Source organism: Alosa alosa, chromosome 11 (genome assembly GCF_017589495.1).
Source record: "Alosa alosa isolate M-15738 ecotype Scorff River chromosome 11, AALO_Geno_1.1, whole genome shotgun sequence".
Classification (NCBI taxonomy): domain Eukaryota; kingdom Metazoa; phylum Chordata; class Actinopteri; order Clupeiformes; family Clupeidae; genus Alosa; species Alosa alosa.
The window spans coordinates 10,672,138-10,687,505 of record NC_063199.1 but is presented as its reverse complement, the minus strand read 5'-3'; the positions used below and the strand labels follow the sequence as shown (position 1 = coordinate 10,687,505).

The 15,368-nt window shown below is 43.8% G+C and overlaps 1 protein-coding gene across 5 annotated transcripts in view; it reads right to left on the bottom strand.

Annotated features, from left to right (window-relative positions):
- Positions 1-136: 136 nt before the first annotated feature.
- The window catches only part of ptprz1a (protein tyrosine phosphatase receptor type Z1a), a 45,126-nt gene continuing 29,894 nt past the window's right edge, over positions 137-15,368 (bottom strand). Inside the window, exons 11-31 of one of the 5 annotated variants that reach the window (XM_048257020.1) lie at positions 14,741-14,781; positions 13,893-14,448; positions 12,507-13,016; positions 9,383-9,527; positions 7,988-8,079; positions 7,728-7,813; positions 5,968-5,988; positions 5,569-5,665; positions 5,399-5,484; positions 5,130-5,264; positions 4,640-4,774; positions 4,345-4,508; positions 3,996-4,131; positions 3,677-3,823; positions 3,431-3,524; positions 3,234-3,307; positions 2,883-3,011; positions 2,633-2,785; positions 1,751-1,893; positions 1,472-1,607; positions 137-1,214 (exon numbers count right to left, since the gene is read on the bottom strand). In XM_048257020.1, coding sequence (XP_048112977.1) covers positions 1,071-1,214; positions 1,472-1,607; positions 1,751-1,893; positions 2,633-2,785; positions 2,883-3,011; positions 3,234-3,307; positions 3,431-3,524; positions 3,677-3,823; positions 3,996-4,131; positions 4,345-4,508; positions 4,640-4,774; positions 5,130-5,264; positions 5,399-5,484; positions 5,569-5,665; positions 5,968-5,988; positions 7,728-7,813; positions 7,988-8,079; positions 9,383-9,527; positions 12,507-13,016; positions 13,893-14,448; positions 14,741-14,781 — 3,224 coding nt within the window. In that variant the 3' untranslated portion in view covers positions 137-1,070. The remainder of the gene's footprint in view (positions 1,215-1,471; positions 1,608-1,750; positions 1,894-2,632; positions 2,786-2,882; positions 3,012-3,233; positions 3,308-3,430; positions 3,525-3,676; positions 3,824-3,995; positions 4,132-4,344; positions 4,509-4,639; positions 4,775-5,129; positions 5,265-5,398; positions 5,485-5,568; positions 5,666-5,967; positions 5,989-7,727; positions 7,814-7,987; positions 8,080-9,382; positions 9,528-12,506; positions 13,017-13,892; positions 14,449-14,740; positions 14,782-15,368) is intronic. The other 4 variants (XM_048257021.1, XM_048257022.1, XM_048257023.1 and 1 more) reach the window with 4 other exon arrangements.

The following is a 15,368-nucleotide window of genomic DNA, read 5'->3' as shown; positions in this document are numbered from 1 at the left end:
CTTAGGGGTGGGGACAGAGAGAAATGATTGAGATGGTCTTAATTGGAAAAATTCATCCCTTTCTGCTACATCTGCACAATAGTAGACGGATTGAATACATGCTTCATTATTTAATTGTTACAATTAAACAAAGTGATGAATGCAAAGCAAGGAAGTCTGTTTATTATGATTTTAGGGTTCTTTTGAGGGGGGTTGAAACATGCAAAATGTTACGTTACAAAAATGTTACATTTTTCATTACTTTCACCATCGATGTTTCCATAGCTGTTCATGTTTCATATTTGTTGTGTGTGTTAGAAATATATAAAAAAGACAGCCAAGCCATAGCTGGTTTTGTTTTTATTTTTCTTTCTTTCTTTTTTTGTTTGTTTAATTCTACCTATCTGCCACATTTCATAGGCAGTGCCATTGTATTGACATAGAACTAAGTGTCAGTACACCATGTCAAGTCTTAAACAAAGTACAAAATCTTGTAATGTCAGAAACATGTCAACATAGTTCAAATGATTTCAACTAAAGTATTAGAACTTCACCATATGGCAAATCACTAGAGGTTTTACAGTCGTAAAATATAAAAATCTAACATATAAATAGAAATTTGGTCCGTTTATTGGTTTCTATGGTACTATTTACATATTAGAACATTATTCCTCCTTATCTTAATCCACTTTCAAACATAAAGCAACATAACCACTTTGTATTTACAATTTTTTGTGTGAAAAAGCTGTGGCTCATCCGTGGTCACTACAAAATAGACTAACAAAATAATTCTCTGTAAAAATCCTGTTTTCCCTTTTTTATTAAGATGAAAGCCAGTAAGTGTGAAAATCTAGAAATAGTTAGTAAGAAGTTAACAGGAAAAACATCACGTTTTGGGGGGTTTAGTCTTTTGTAACAAAAAAAAATGAATCGGCCATTACAAGCACAAGGTAAATATACAAGGCACACACTCCAAGACTGCTTCCCATCCATCTGTGGAGCACAGTCATGGAAGTTGGTTGAGGAACGGGGGCTTCAGGGGGAGGGGAGAAAAAAAGATCTATCTCAGGAGTGTAGGCTGGTTACCATGGTTACACAAGGGACTCCAGACTCTCGGCAGCACAGGCCAAGTCTCCTGGGACTGTCCCGTTGTTGTCAGCAGACTGGAGCATCTTCTCGTCGTCCTGGGTGCTCACCAGATTCAGGATGGCTTTGTACAGAAACTGGTACTGCTCCTGCCAAACACCAGACAGTCGGCAGAGAAACACTCAGTCAGTCATATGCCACCATGGCCGTCAACAACAATATGCCCCTGTAGTAGTATCCATGTCCATAAATGTTAAAAACAAAACTTTTCTTTTTCATTATACAACTAGTTTAATTCCTACATACATTTTAATTTTAAGTATATGTTGCTAACATTAAAAGTGCAATATATTCAGGTTGTGATTCTCTAAAAAAATATACTATAAAAAAACAGGAGAAGTCATACAATCTCAGTGAATACACCAGGTCTCATGAGGTTGGTCATCCGGGCCACCTGGTACACATCCACAGACTCCTCTGCTTCCTGCTGTCTCACCAGAGAAGACAGTGCACAGAAGGTTCCGGCAGTCACACCACCACACCTGCAGGATACATTGAGAACCATGTGAAAAACACCTACCTATTGTATATTGATGTTCATCATGCATTTTATCTCATGTGAACAATGAACAATCTGATATTGGCAAACTCTGGCATTGTCAAGAGGATCAGATGTGAGACCTACTCATCATGCACGACCACAGGGCCATCTTTGGAGTTGCTCTCCTCTCTCACGATGCTGATCAGCTCCAACGTGTTGCTGATGGGGCTGTCTGGGTTGGGCCAGTGAGGACAACTGTAGTGCTTCACCTCCACCACATAATCATCCTACACACACAACACAACACAACACAACAGTAGTGATTCACCTCCACCACAGAATTATCCTACACACACAACACAACACAACACAACACAACAGTAGTGCTTCACCTCGACCACATAATCATCCTACACACACGACACGACACACAACACACGACATTACCGACCGCGGGCCGACCGCGACCTACGACCCGATTCCATTACGACCACGACCGCGATTACCGACACAACACAACACAACACATGCACTGACTGAAAGAAAGGATGTGTGTCCACACTAACGCTGCTTGTTGGCACAGATGGCACCACATCATCTGAGTGAAGACCAACAGATGTGTTGCAGCAAAATGTGCCAAGCATTTCCCGAGTTCTATTTTCACTGCTTTCAGCACTTCTTTGTTTCTTGAAATACAGTTTCTCACAATGAGCATGAGGATGAGGTCCATTTATTTAACGCTATGTAGTCTGTTATCATTTCTTGTTTATTGGTCAGTGATATGCTAATACTACAGGCTCCCAACAAAGGTGCTAAGCAGGGAATGAGGGAAGGCACACTTTACTGACTAAGCCTGTAGATTGCTAGAGAATACGGCTTCACAGCTATGCATGGGATGGAAACCAATATGAGCTGTGAAACTAAGCTCTTCGGTGCGTAGCATGCCTTTGTGTTCATATGAAGCATCAGCCTCTCTGTTTGTGTGAACTGAGATAGCTGAGCACATATGAACACTGTGAGAATCACCTGCGTGGCCTCCAGGCTGTACTCCTGCACTATAAGCATCTCCTCATTGGACAAGCAGACATGGTTCTCCCCCCTGAAGGTGACCGTGAAGGTATCATAACTGATTGGTTGGTCTCGGCGGGGCCAGTAAATGAACGGCTCAGCTTCTTGTGTCTGCAAGTGAGAGAGGAGGGGCATGTTAGAGGGTGTCCACTCACAGTGGCCTGCAGATGGACAAGCCCTGCGAGACATGGGGATCCTGAGCACTTACAAAGCTCACCATATTGGGCAGTGTAACGATGACCTGGGCATTATGATCCCAAATCATCTTCCAGAAGTCCTTTACGGTAGCAGGCAGGGGATTCTGGGTCACAATGAATTCATTGCTCCGGCGATACCCCTAAAATATTTAATTAAAGGTGTGAGGTCCAGCCTGAGTAGATATTTACATTTCCACATATACTGTTATTTCATTACATTACATGCCCATTTATATTTGAGAATGTATAGCTCTTCGTAACTATTGGAAGAATTCTTATAGCACAGACAATGAAGCAGTGTTTGCAATTGAAAGCCTTCATGCCTATCAAAAGTTTGTATTGCAACACTACTCTGCTCTTACCATGATATACGAGGCATTGATGTACTCTGAAGTTTCTCCAGCTGCTGTACTGAGACACACTCTGGATCTTTCAACTACAGGGAACAATTGTGGTGTAATTAGACAACAGTGTGCTTTTCAGTGGACATCCATAAAACAAAAAAGGTTCATTCATCCAGTACTACTCTAATTAAAGATATGAGCATGCAAACACTCACTGGGGATTAAAGAGGAGCTTCTGTTTTTCTCCCTGTTCCCCTGGTTCAGGGCTGTCATGTAGTCACACTGCTTGGCACATGACTGGCTCACCAGCTATAAAAGAGCAATACTGTGTAAAAATGCACCCCATCTGTATAGTCTTACACTACCACAAATGCTTAATGGGAACTGCATACGCAACATTATTACATTACAAAAATATAAAACTACTGTTGTCTGCTGGCTCAGACGTAATCAGGCTTCACCTTAAACTGCCTCTCGAGCTGTGTCTTGCCTGAGGGCCCGGGCGTCAGGAGCTCGTTGACGTAGTTATGGATGCAGCTGCTGGGCACCTCAGTGTCTTTGCTCCAGATGGCCTCCATCAGAGCATCATGAATAAACACGTACTGCTCCTGTGGGGAAAAATACAGCGCATTCAAGACTTATTGTCCATCATCAGTAATGCCACACTGTAAAAGAAGCATCCATCCATCAACATAATAACTGTGGCCATGAGGACCTCTCCTTGTGCCTCATCAATGACACACAGCTGTTAAAGGGTATGACTACTTTCCAAGGAATCACCTCAGTCTGCACCAAGTAGTTCCTTTGGGTTCGGATGTGTTTCAGGAATCCCATGACATTGACAGTCCCCTGCTCTTTGATCTGTTTCAGCATGCTGTCCAGGACTATGTACGTTCCTGTCCTTCCCACCCCAGCACTGCACACAAACAAAAGGACACAGATAGAGAGCGAGAGAAACATGGAATTAGTGCTATTAGCCATCTCTACTGTTCAGTGCTGTTGCACCCCCACATCACTTCCACACCCCATCTCTCTCTCCAACTCACTTCATGTCTCTCTCTTCATTGTCCTGTCTGATTTAAGACATAAAAAAGACCCAAAAATATAATTTAAAAAAGATGCCACCCACCTACAGTGCACCAGCACAGGCCCCATGTCCTTTCTCCACGCCTGGGAAGACCTTCGGACAAAAGAGAGGAGAGGCAGGCAGTATTCGGGGACTCCCATGTCAGGCCACTGAGTGTAATGGTACTGTACTACCACCCTCTCATTGGAGCGGCCCCTCTGGGAACCCTGTGGAGAAGAAGAGCTAAGAATCACATCTAAAACAGGGCAGTAATCAAGGCTGATGAGTTTAGTGCAAATGAATAAGTGTCTGCAGTATGTCAGTGAGTTCAATGACTGCCTGATGATTTCGTTCTGACCTTCTTGACGGTTGTGTTCCTCAGTGTGAAGGTTCTGACTGTGTAGTAGGCCAGGACTTTGGTGCTCTTCACAGTCACCAAGAAACAGCCATATTCCTCCTGACTCTCCACTGGCCAGTACTGATCACACTTCCTCTGAAATGGACAGACCTCTATTACACCTCACAAGAGTTCTCTAGATGCACCTGCTGTAACCCATAGTCCAGCACACAACCAAATTTATCTACACTGTAGAAGGTTCTATGATCTCTTTGTACCGAAGTAGTGATTGCAATTTAAACAAAATGGAGACCTAGGTTTAAAATTACTTAAGTTACATTACTTTTTAGTTTACCTAAATATCACAACTGACATGAATGATACCAAAATACCACACTCTGAGAACACACTCAATAGCACTCTTTTGAGCTAGCTTTGATCCAGAAGACAGAAAGACACCAATAAATAAACAATTATTCTCAAAGACTGTTCATAGTTATTGAAAACTCACCCGACCCTTCTCCACCAGATTGGTAATCATGACAATAACCCCTACATTCTGCTCCCATACCATCCTCCAGAAGTCCTCCGTACTGGACTTTAGTGGGCCTTGAGCAGCAATGTAGACTCTTGGCTTGTTGAACCCCTATAAAACGGAGTAGTTAAGAGCCCTTCATTAGAATATAGCAGCTTTCTTTGTGATGGGTAAAGGCACAAGAAATAAAGTATCATAGCTTGTCGAGATAGTCAGCAAGAGTGTGAAACATTAATGTAACTCACATCCACAAAATTAGCATTGATATAATCCCCAGCAGTCTTCCCATCCTTATCAGGTTGAGGTGATAATCTGACACGGCTGTGGTCATCTGAAACAATGACAAATTGATCAGTCATCTTCACGTGCCTGTGTATGCCTCCTGTATCTTGTATTAAGATGTTTAGTCTCTTACAGGCTATGATGTTGATGTATCTATTCTTATTCCTGTTGTCTGGGTGGGTTGAGCTGTCTGCCGTTGTTCCCAGATCTACACAGCATGCCTGGACTTCCTGTAAAAAAGCATGTCGGTCATAAATCACCTTAAATAGAAAACACACTTCTGAACGCTTCACTGAACTTTTAACCAACCAAATAAGACACACACAACACAGGGGGTGTTCAACCATCTTCTTTACTGTTATACCTCCTTTATGACATAACATATGGTTTTGTCATGCTTATATAATGTTTGAGTTGGTCATTTTGCTGTGATTTCCTAGAAAATCCCTCAAAGTAAATTTCAGAAATAAAAGCATGGTGTCGGGTGCAAGGCAGAAACACACAAGAAAGGGGTGGGGGAACTTTGTCTTACCTCAAAATACTCTTTCAGTATCTACCGGTAAGAGGTGAGTTGAGAATGCAGAAAGCAGAGTGATGAACATACATGGCACACAACAACAGAGTGCAAAATTATACATACGCATCAGCACACAAGCACATATAAATATGACATCATGCATTTAGTGGGTGCCACATGGCAATATACAGTGCGTGCAACTTGTATCATTTCATGCAACATGTTTAACTATCATATCACTGGCCAGTCTTAAGCATAAGTAGTTACTTGACTTATTTAAGACAATTTAGTTCATTTTAAAACGAATGAAAATTTAAGTTCAAGTCACTACTTACAAAGAGACTGATAATTATACAACTTATGGGACACATAATGAGCAAAAACAAAGTCGGACCTGAAGGAAATTAACATTGAAAGTTGTGTGGTTACATGCTGTGTAGTTTATTAAACATGCTTGAGTCAACAAAAAATAGACCAATAATGGGTAATGAACCTCACACCAATGAGTTTTTTTTAATTTATTTTTATCAAAGATCAGTTCTTGTAAAATGGTAGCTTGGGTGCCAGCTAAACTTAGTCCCGCCCTCAACATTTGAGGTCGGGAAGTTTGGTCTGGCATTGCTCCGTTGTGGAGAAACTATGCTCGCCCTAGATCTGGTGGACCAATCAAATCGGGCTTTACGATGATGGACAGGTGAGCAACAGCGCCTCGTCTAAACATGGTTTCACTTTCATCAAGGGAAAACAGCGCTGTTGCATTGTGACATGTTGTTCCCTCTTTTGTTTGAAATCTCTGATTGACCACCTGTTCGAGGGATTTGCGACAGCCTTTCCCAGCTGTTTATAACATGTTTGTAGCATATCACTGTTCAACAGAATTATTTTTACGGAGGGGATATAGGCCATCAGTTTTTTCCTAATAGCCTACCCTACTATGTATCTCTTAGATTTCGCTAATGAGTGTTGTAGGAGATATTGACAACACAATAACTTTTACAAAAGACCAGAAAACAATGTTAAGGCATTTGTGGAGAAGAAGGATGGTTTGTGTTTTCTTCCTACATCTCACGGTAAGCTATTTCGTTGCTCTGATTGGTTAGGTATATCCAATTGAGTGCAGAGGCATTTCCCCCCTGTATTGGTTGAAACACGCCCCATAATTACATCCCAATGGAGCAGTATCAGACTCATACTCTGACTAGAATTGAGTATGGCTACATCAGGCTAGTAAAATGGTACACTGATGTGATGATCTGTAACATATATTTCCTTCCAAAAAGCTTCCCCTCAAATGGTTGGAAAGTAATTCAAGTGTATATTGCACTACAGCTCTGTGCCCTACTGTATGTACTCAAAGCTTATTAGTTACAGTGTCCTTTAAAGGTTGAAGCTATACAACCTCAAACATTATGACCCACAACATGAGATAATTGTGAGACACTCTTACTTAAGTTGAGAATGCAGTAAGGGCGTACTCACACTATGCCATACCCAAGTACGTTTTCCTGGGTACAGTTTGATAGTATGCAGTGTGAGTGCAGACCAAGAACGGGAGAGAACCGTAGTCTGCCATGGTACAAGTGAACCGTGCCCAGTGTGAGTACGCCCTAACACATAATTAACCACTGTGTGTGTGTGTGTGTGTGTGTGTGTGTGTGTGTGTGTGTGTGTGTGTGTGTGTGAGAGTGAGAGAGAGAGAGAGAGAGAGAGAGAGAGAGAGTGTGTGTGTGTGTGTGTGTGTGTGTGTGTGTGTATAAACCACAATGAGAACCCACCTCAAATTCACGAGAAAAAGAATTTGTATTGTGAAGCTCTTCTACATGTTTGACAAAATCCTTCACTGAGAGTGCCTGGTGCTCATCTGAGGAACAAATACATTTAGTCATCTAGCAAAAAATGTCTGAGATTGATAAGAAGGTAGGTTTTTAAAAGCTGCAAACATCAGTGACATCAATACAACACATACTTCCTGTAGTTTGCATTCGTATTGCGCGGGGATGCATTTGTGTGCCTGAAAGCACTGTCTGTGTTTTACCTGTGGGGGTCATTAAGGGTGAAGGTGGTGTGGACACAACTCTTGGTGATGTGCTGTCTTCTATGTAAAAGTGAGCGGTCTGAAAACACTTCCTGCAAAGAGAAACGGCAGCATTCAGAAGATCTGAGGGAGCTAGTGTCCACACATGTCCATCCAGTCTCTGCCTTTCCCTTCCCCTCTCTCAGCCTGGCATGGAACTGTATCTTGACATTATTTACAGTCATGACAGAGGGCCCTTGAAAACTGAGGTGAAACATCACTGTTTTGTGAAATTAAAAAGCATACACCCAATATGTATGCTTTAATCAGGAAAAAACACAAATGCAAAAAAGATGTTTTTATTAAATCCCCAATAGCTTTTTTAAAGCATCAACCATAATATATTTTGGTGAACAACTTCGTCTTAAGGATTAAACACCACAAAATTGTCCCACAGATTAAATGTAGGCGTTTTAAGACACAACTGGAGCTCACATCAAAAGCACAGCTGCAGAGTCCCCAAATGAGCACCGTGTCTACTGTCAGGAACAAGGCAAGAACATGAAGCATATTACTGAAATCCACAGCATCTTACATGGCTACAACATGTCTCGGATGCAATCTAGTGCGGCCCCTTTTTCAGCGCACGCTTCAGTTCCCTCAGTCCAACGCCAAGACACAAACAAATCAAGCTGGGTCTTAATCTCCCAGCTCCAAGATTACCAGCTTAACGTTAACAGTCTTCACAGTTCAACAACAAACGTGAGACAGGGCAAGACATGTTTCCAAGCTCAACGTGTAAGGACAGAATGAAAATGTACAATCCCGTGGGGCTTGCTCACTTACACTCTAAATACTAGCCTTTTGATAGGATTTCCAAAGTTGCTTATTTCACAGTTGGATTTGAGAATATGCCCAGCAACCATGGAAAACATGGCTGCTTCAGTCAATAACAGCTTAAATGCATCTATAAATGTTAAGATAAAAACACCACATCAATATTATTATTCTAACCACTAAAAGTTTACATGTTGATTTTGCTACATTAATTTTACTCGTAATGTTTTGTACATGTTTGAAAAGTGGTCCCCTGCTATACAGCCTGTATGTTAGACATAAGCTATTCTGCCACACTGTGAGATCTGAAGCATCATTCTACTGGTAGGCGTACAGTAGGTGTTGTTTGTCAAGGATTTTGTTGGTGTCCTCACTTGGGGCCACAGGAGTGGATTGGCCCTGGGATTTAAGAGATTAGGAATCCCAGGAAGACAGACAAATATCAGTGTTTTAAGAGGCTGGGTGACCCTTCAACCCCCCTCACCACCACCACCACCACCACCACGACCACCACCCCCCACCCCACCCACAGTGTGATTGTGTGTGTGTGTGTGTGTGTGTGTGTGTGTGTGTTCTCACCTCCAGTAGATGAGGATGCCCACAAGTACAATTAACCCAACCAGTGTGAGGGTGGACACCACAGCCAATGGCACCACTGCTTTCCTTTGGCGATCCAAACTGCCTGCCAAAGCCACCCGAGACTCATGGCTACTGTTACTGGCCTCTTAAAACAGACAGAGGCAGAGAGAAAGAGAGAGAGAGAAAGAGAGAGAGGGAGGGAGAGAGAGAGGGAGGTACAGTAAGATATGCGGTGTTGGTACATGCAAACCCTTTCTGTACCGTTTACCTAACCACTACACTGAAACAGGGAAAGAACAGCAAGCAAAATATTAGACAGAATCATAAATGTTATCAATTTACCAAACAGGAGAACTCTTTACAAATGAAAGTTGATCATCCCTAAATAGATTACCGTCAGCTCCTTGTCTTTCTAACCCCTGTGATTTCTAAGTATGATTTAGACCCCTCTACCCTTAGCCAATACACTAACCACCTCAACTTAAAAGTAAAGTAGACACCCTTCATCTTATCAGTTGTTACCCTTGGTGTTACCAGTATACACATATGTTATGTTAACTTATGTACATAGTGCATTGCCAGTTGTGCTTGAAACAGCTTATGACATGACAAAAATACAGCTCACATATGCAGTTGCTCAGAGCAATAGAGAACAGAGGATATTTCAAAATACTAATCTTAAACATAACTGCATCTTAACTACATCTGAGACACCTTGTAACTAAATACACAAAGTGTAATTACACTATACACTATATTTCTTGTAACGCTATTCACTCAGACGAAATGTATAACAAGAAGGAAAACAATGGTAGTCTGGTGAACAGACACAGTGTATATGCATCTCACTCAAATAACTGCTATAAGAATGCATGCCGGGTATTTTATAAATCATTGTCTCATCATAGTTTTTTCTACTCAGTTTGGTAATTATGCAGTATGTGGCTATTTTTTTTGAACATCTCACAACAAGGGTGCTTGAACATCTGAATGTCTCCAATGCTGCCTTATAGATAGATAGATAGATAGATAGATAGATAGATAGATAGATAGATAGATAGATACTTTATTGATCCCCAAGGGGAAATTCAAGATATCACCTCACAAGCTCAGCGAACTGTTGCTATAGTAAATTCAGAAACTTTTAGAGACCCTGTTTCTACCACAGTGACCTTGCTGGACATGTCACACATGCTGGGGTGGGAGAATAGGGGAAAGGGAGCGAGCTGGCTGAGGGGAAATGCTGGGGGGTATAGAGGGTATGAGGGAACATAGGAGCACAGAAACAATCCTCTCCTGAGTTACCAATGGGCCTTTAGACACAGACTACACCTGACTGCCCCTGTGACAGTGCACACTATCAGACATGCAAGCCCCTACTGTACACGCCACTGGTAGTAGTGCAGAGATACTGTTTGAGGGGGACAGGAAGACCATCCCTATGTCATAACTAACTTAACATGAGAACTCCTCGGAAGGTGTAAAACAGAGCATTTGCCATCACTAAGGCACTCATTTGAACAAACTGCACTTTTCACATGCTGAACCTTCCCATTTCCATGTTGTCATTGTACAATAGTAATATTGCACATTAAAACTACTTGAACTCTAACTGGCCTGTATTGTGACGTTGCAATTAAAAGATTTTCCTTCTAGAAAAATTACATTTAGTTCAAAAATAAATCTGGCATCAGGCACCAGTGGGAATATGTTTACAACTGTAAATAGAACATACAGCATCAATCTAAACCACTACTCTTAGGCCATTTCTCATTATCTACAGGATGTTAAAAGCTGCCAATAGGTTATTGTAATCTGTTTGTTTAACCTCTCATCTGCTAGTGGCCCCTGCCTGATATAAGATGGAGCAGAGGTCATCAATCATCCCAGCGATTTCATTTCTCAGATTAAGACACTGTATCTGTCATAAACCAACCAACAAACAGCACGACCAGCTGTCATCCCGTTCTGACATCAAATCACAGGATCTGTCTACCTAAGCCCTCATAGCAAAACTCAAAAAATCTTCATTGCGGAGGCAAAAACAATCTAACAAGGATAACATCTAATTGATCAAGTTCCTCTATTCCCAGTGTGAATCATTAGTTCTCTTAATGACCAAACTAAATCTAGGCACTGAGTTACTGAATGCTCTATTCCGTGTGTACAGATGGAGTTCTCCTGCCACCTGCTGGACATTCTTAAAAATGTGTTTCACCACATCACAGAGCATGCCAGAACATACAGTACAATATGAGGGTAAATCTTAGAAAGCTACTTCATTCATTTGAATGATGTTCCACTTAATCAGAGCTTATTTTCAATGTTTTTTTTTTGTCTTTTAAAAATTTTAGCAGACTAGGGCAGGAAAAGAATTGTTTGGGCCCATGTGAAAGGTTGATAACTGCAATACAATGCTGTCATTTGAAATAATATGTAATAACCACATTTCTCAAACCTTATGAGTATGAGACAATATGAATATGAACTCGTTTTATCCCATATGTACCCATGAGTATGATGGAAAAAGCTGTTTGTTTAGTCAGTGCTCATTCATATCACTGGCATTCCAAACCATAGTGATGCAGATGAATAAAGTGACTGTATAAAGAATGCTGTATCAACACTGATGCATGAGTGGACGATGGAAAACGGAATACCTGATCTTGCAACCAGGATTGCATGATGACAAAGGTACAGACATGCTGGATTAGATTGCGTTTGATGGTAATATAAAATGTTAATACAAAAAAAAAAACAGACCAAGGAAAGATGATTATGATAAAATGCTTCTTCACAGAAGTTGTGCTTTTTTTGTATGAGGACTAAAAAAGCAAAAATGATCCTGTTGCAGGTCTCCATGTTTAGATGAGTTGACCTTCCTCTACGGCCACCGTGCTTTAGCAGAAAGTTGAAATTAAGCTGGTTGAATAGGCATTTATGATTGGTTAGTTGCTTTCTGTTACCCAAAAGCTCCTGAGTATTTCTGTGTGGTTCACTGGACAGGGAAGCAGTCTGACCAGGATGCTGACGTCTTCACCTGGTCATCTGCGCTGCCCCTCGGACACAGGGGCCCTCTTGATGAGATAAGGACCTGTGCTGGTCAGAGCTGCATGATTTTTACCTGCTACTGGCTCCTCCTCCTCCTCTGAGTCCCTCTCGATTCGCTCGGGAATGCTGAAATCCGAGGACGTCTCGCTGTCGGTCAGGCTCTCCTGCCCCGAGCCACTCTCCTCGTCCCCCACCCCCGCGGCCCAAGCCTGCCCACTCATCACCGTGGTGATGGCACTCTCGGTCACGCTCTCGTTCTCGAAGTAGAACGAGGAGGAGTGGCCGTCGTCGCTGTCATCCGGCTCCTCGTGGGCGCTGGCAGGGGAGGGAGGTGCGGAGGGGAAGGGGTAGGGAAGCGTGCTCTCCTCACCTGAGGCTGAGGCCGAGGCCTGGCCCCGCTCCCACTCCTGGTCCACGGGGGCCCAGCCAGAAGCGCTGCTCTCCAGCGGCCCCTCCGTGGCCAGCGGGGCCCCCGGGCCCAGAGCCTGAGAGGGCGAGGCGGGGGGGAGCGGGGCGGAGGGGGTGGGAGGTGTGGAGGAGGCGCCCAGGGGTGGGGGGGTCTGGCTGTACACAGGGCTGGTGGCTGCAACAGAAACAAGCGGGTCACTACAGGCCTGGGAGCCACAGAGAGGAGCAGCAGTGGACAGAGACAGCAGCTGGGGCTCAGCGCCGGAGGCCGAAGAGAAAGACAGAGAAGAAGGTTCTAGAAGACTAGTGGAGGAGTAGAGCGGCGGGCCACTCGAGTCGCCGCCTGCAGGCAGGCTGGAGAGCAGCTGGAAGAGAGAGGATGCATGCAGAGGGCTCCCACTGGGGGCATGCAGGGCTAGCACGGACGAGTCCGCCCACTCCGCCATCGAGTCCCCCAGGCTGCCGGAGAGGGACGCAGCCTCCGCCAGGGAGTCACTGGACAGTGGGAGGGACGGCTGGAGGGACGTGAGAGAGCTCAGTGCGAATGCAGTGGCCAGAGGCGAAGAGGGAAGAAGAGAAAGCCTGTCTGAGTCAGGCCACTGCGCCCCCACGGCAGAGGGGTCGAGTGACGTGTGGAGTGGGAGAGTCTCGTGATACGTTACCGGCGGAACACCCAGGAGCAGCGTAGAGGAACCCAGAGACATGGCCTCACCACAAACATCATCCCCTTCCTTAACAGCACCACCTCTGTCATCACCACAACTAAAGCTGGAAATCAGGCCTGTTGACCCAAGAGACACGGGGGGGGAGGAAGGAGGGGGGGAGGGGTTGGAGGGTAGGAGGGGGTGGGCAGTGGTGGAGGTGGAGGGGACAGTGGCGTCACGGGACAGCAGCACAGAGAGGTCATGCAGGAGCTCCTGACTGGGAGGGGACTTGGACAAGACTGGCACAGTACTGGGGGGAGGCGGCGCAGACACAGGGCTGGCATGCAGACAGGGGGAGGGGGCCGAGGGGCCACACAGAGAGGGCAGTGCAGGAGCTGGGCTCTCACCATTAAACACCGGCTGGGTGCTCCTCAGGGGGACGCGGCCGAAGGCAGCAGTGGTGGTGGTGGTGGTGGTGGTGGGGAGATATGCACCACGGCTAGTGGGCCGGAGAGAGACATCAGGGTACGAGGACATGGGAGTGACCACCATTGGAATCTCTAGTGGAATCACTGTGGTGTGCTGACCGCTGCCTCCTCCGGAAGCAGTAACCGGGACAGCCGCTTCTTTCACGTCCACAGTGGCAGTTGTAGTCGTAACTTCAAACATGTTGGAAGTAGATGTGGTCACTGGAGAGTAAGCACGCGTGCTAGAACTAAGGATCTCAACGACGGGGACCTCTGGGTCTCCAGGGCTGCTACTGCCCTCTGCTGGTGGGGCGGTGGTGAGGATGGGCTGTAGGTCGGGTCGCTTTGGAGAGCTCTGGCCCCTGCGCCCCTCTCCTTGTCCAGTGAGCTGTGGGGTGGTGGCCTGACTGGGTGTTGTGGTCAGTGAGGGAGAGGTTGTAATGATTCTGACAGGCACATCACTGGGCTTGACCCCAAATGGGTTGGGCTGGTAGTCCTTGAGAACACACACACATAGACAGAGGAGAAAGGAGAAGATATACATCATATGTATTCATAGAATAATGGAGATTTAAGCACATGGGCTTGATATTTTATTATACTTCTTCTTCAGTTTAAACTCTATCTGATCAATCTTCATGCTCTTCATTCTTTCATGTTACTCATGCTAATTTGACTGATTTGCAGAGAGACCAGTGCAGAATATGCTGCATATGAAACAATTGATTTCTGCTAATTTCTACCTGTTCTACCTACCATTACAAACCAATTTAGAATTTCATGTTTACCTCTTCAAAGTCAAATGATTCATCAGGATCAGGGTCTGTCTCTGAAAGAAAATGTAGAACTGTTAAAATACTCATACTATTTTATGAAAAACAAGTACACAATATTTAATGAATATATATTAATATTTAATAAGAACTAAAAAGTTAATGTTAATGTTAATATCCATTACCATACCCTAACACAAAAGGAAACAGTATTACTACAAACACAAATTATATGTTATAACAGCAGGATAGTTTATGGAAACAGAATTTTGGGAGAGATCATGGAAAACTGTGTGTATGCATCCACACAGAGCTGCACACGTACACATACAAACAAAACCTCCGAGAAGAGTCCACCATTTTGTGTTTATGAGAAATCACTTGTGTCAGGAACAGATTTAAATAGGTGCAAAAGCACTTAGAGTCATTTTAGTGCTCTTTATTCACAGACTGATCATTAGGGTCAATGATTTAACATTACTTTTGTTTCGAGGGACTTAATATAGGTCATATTCCAACTTGTGTTTAAATGGAAAAGGTCTTTGTGAATATGGAATATGTTGTTGGTTCAAACATCAGGTGAAAGGAAGAAAGAGAAACAGAAAAAAGGAGACAGAGAGAGAGAGAGAGAGAGAGAGAGAGA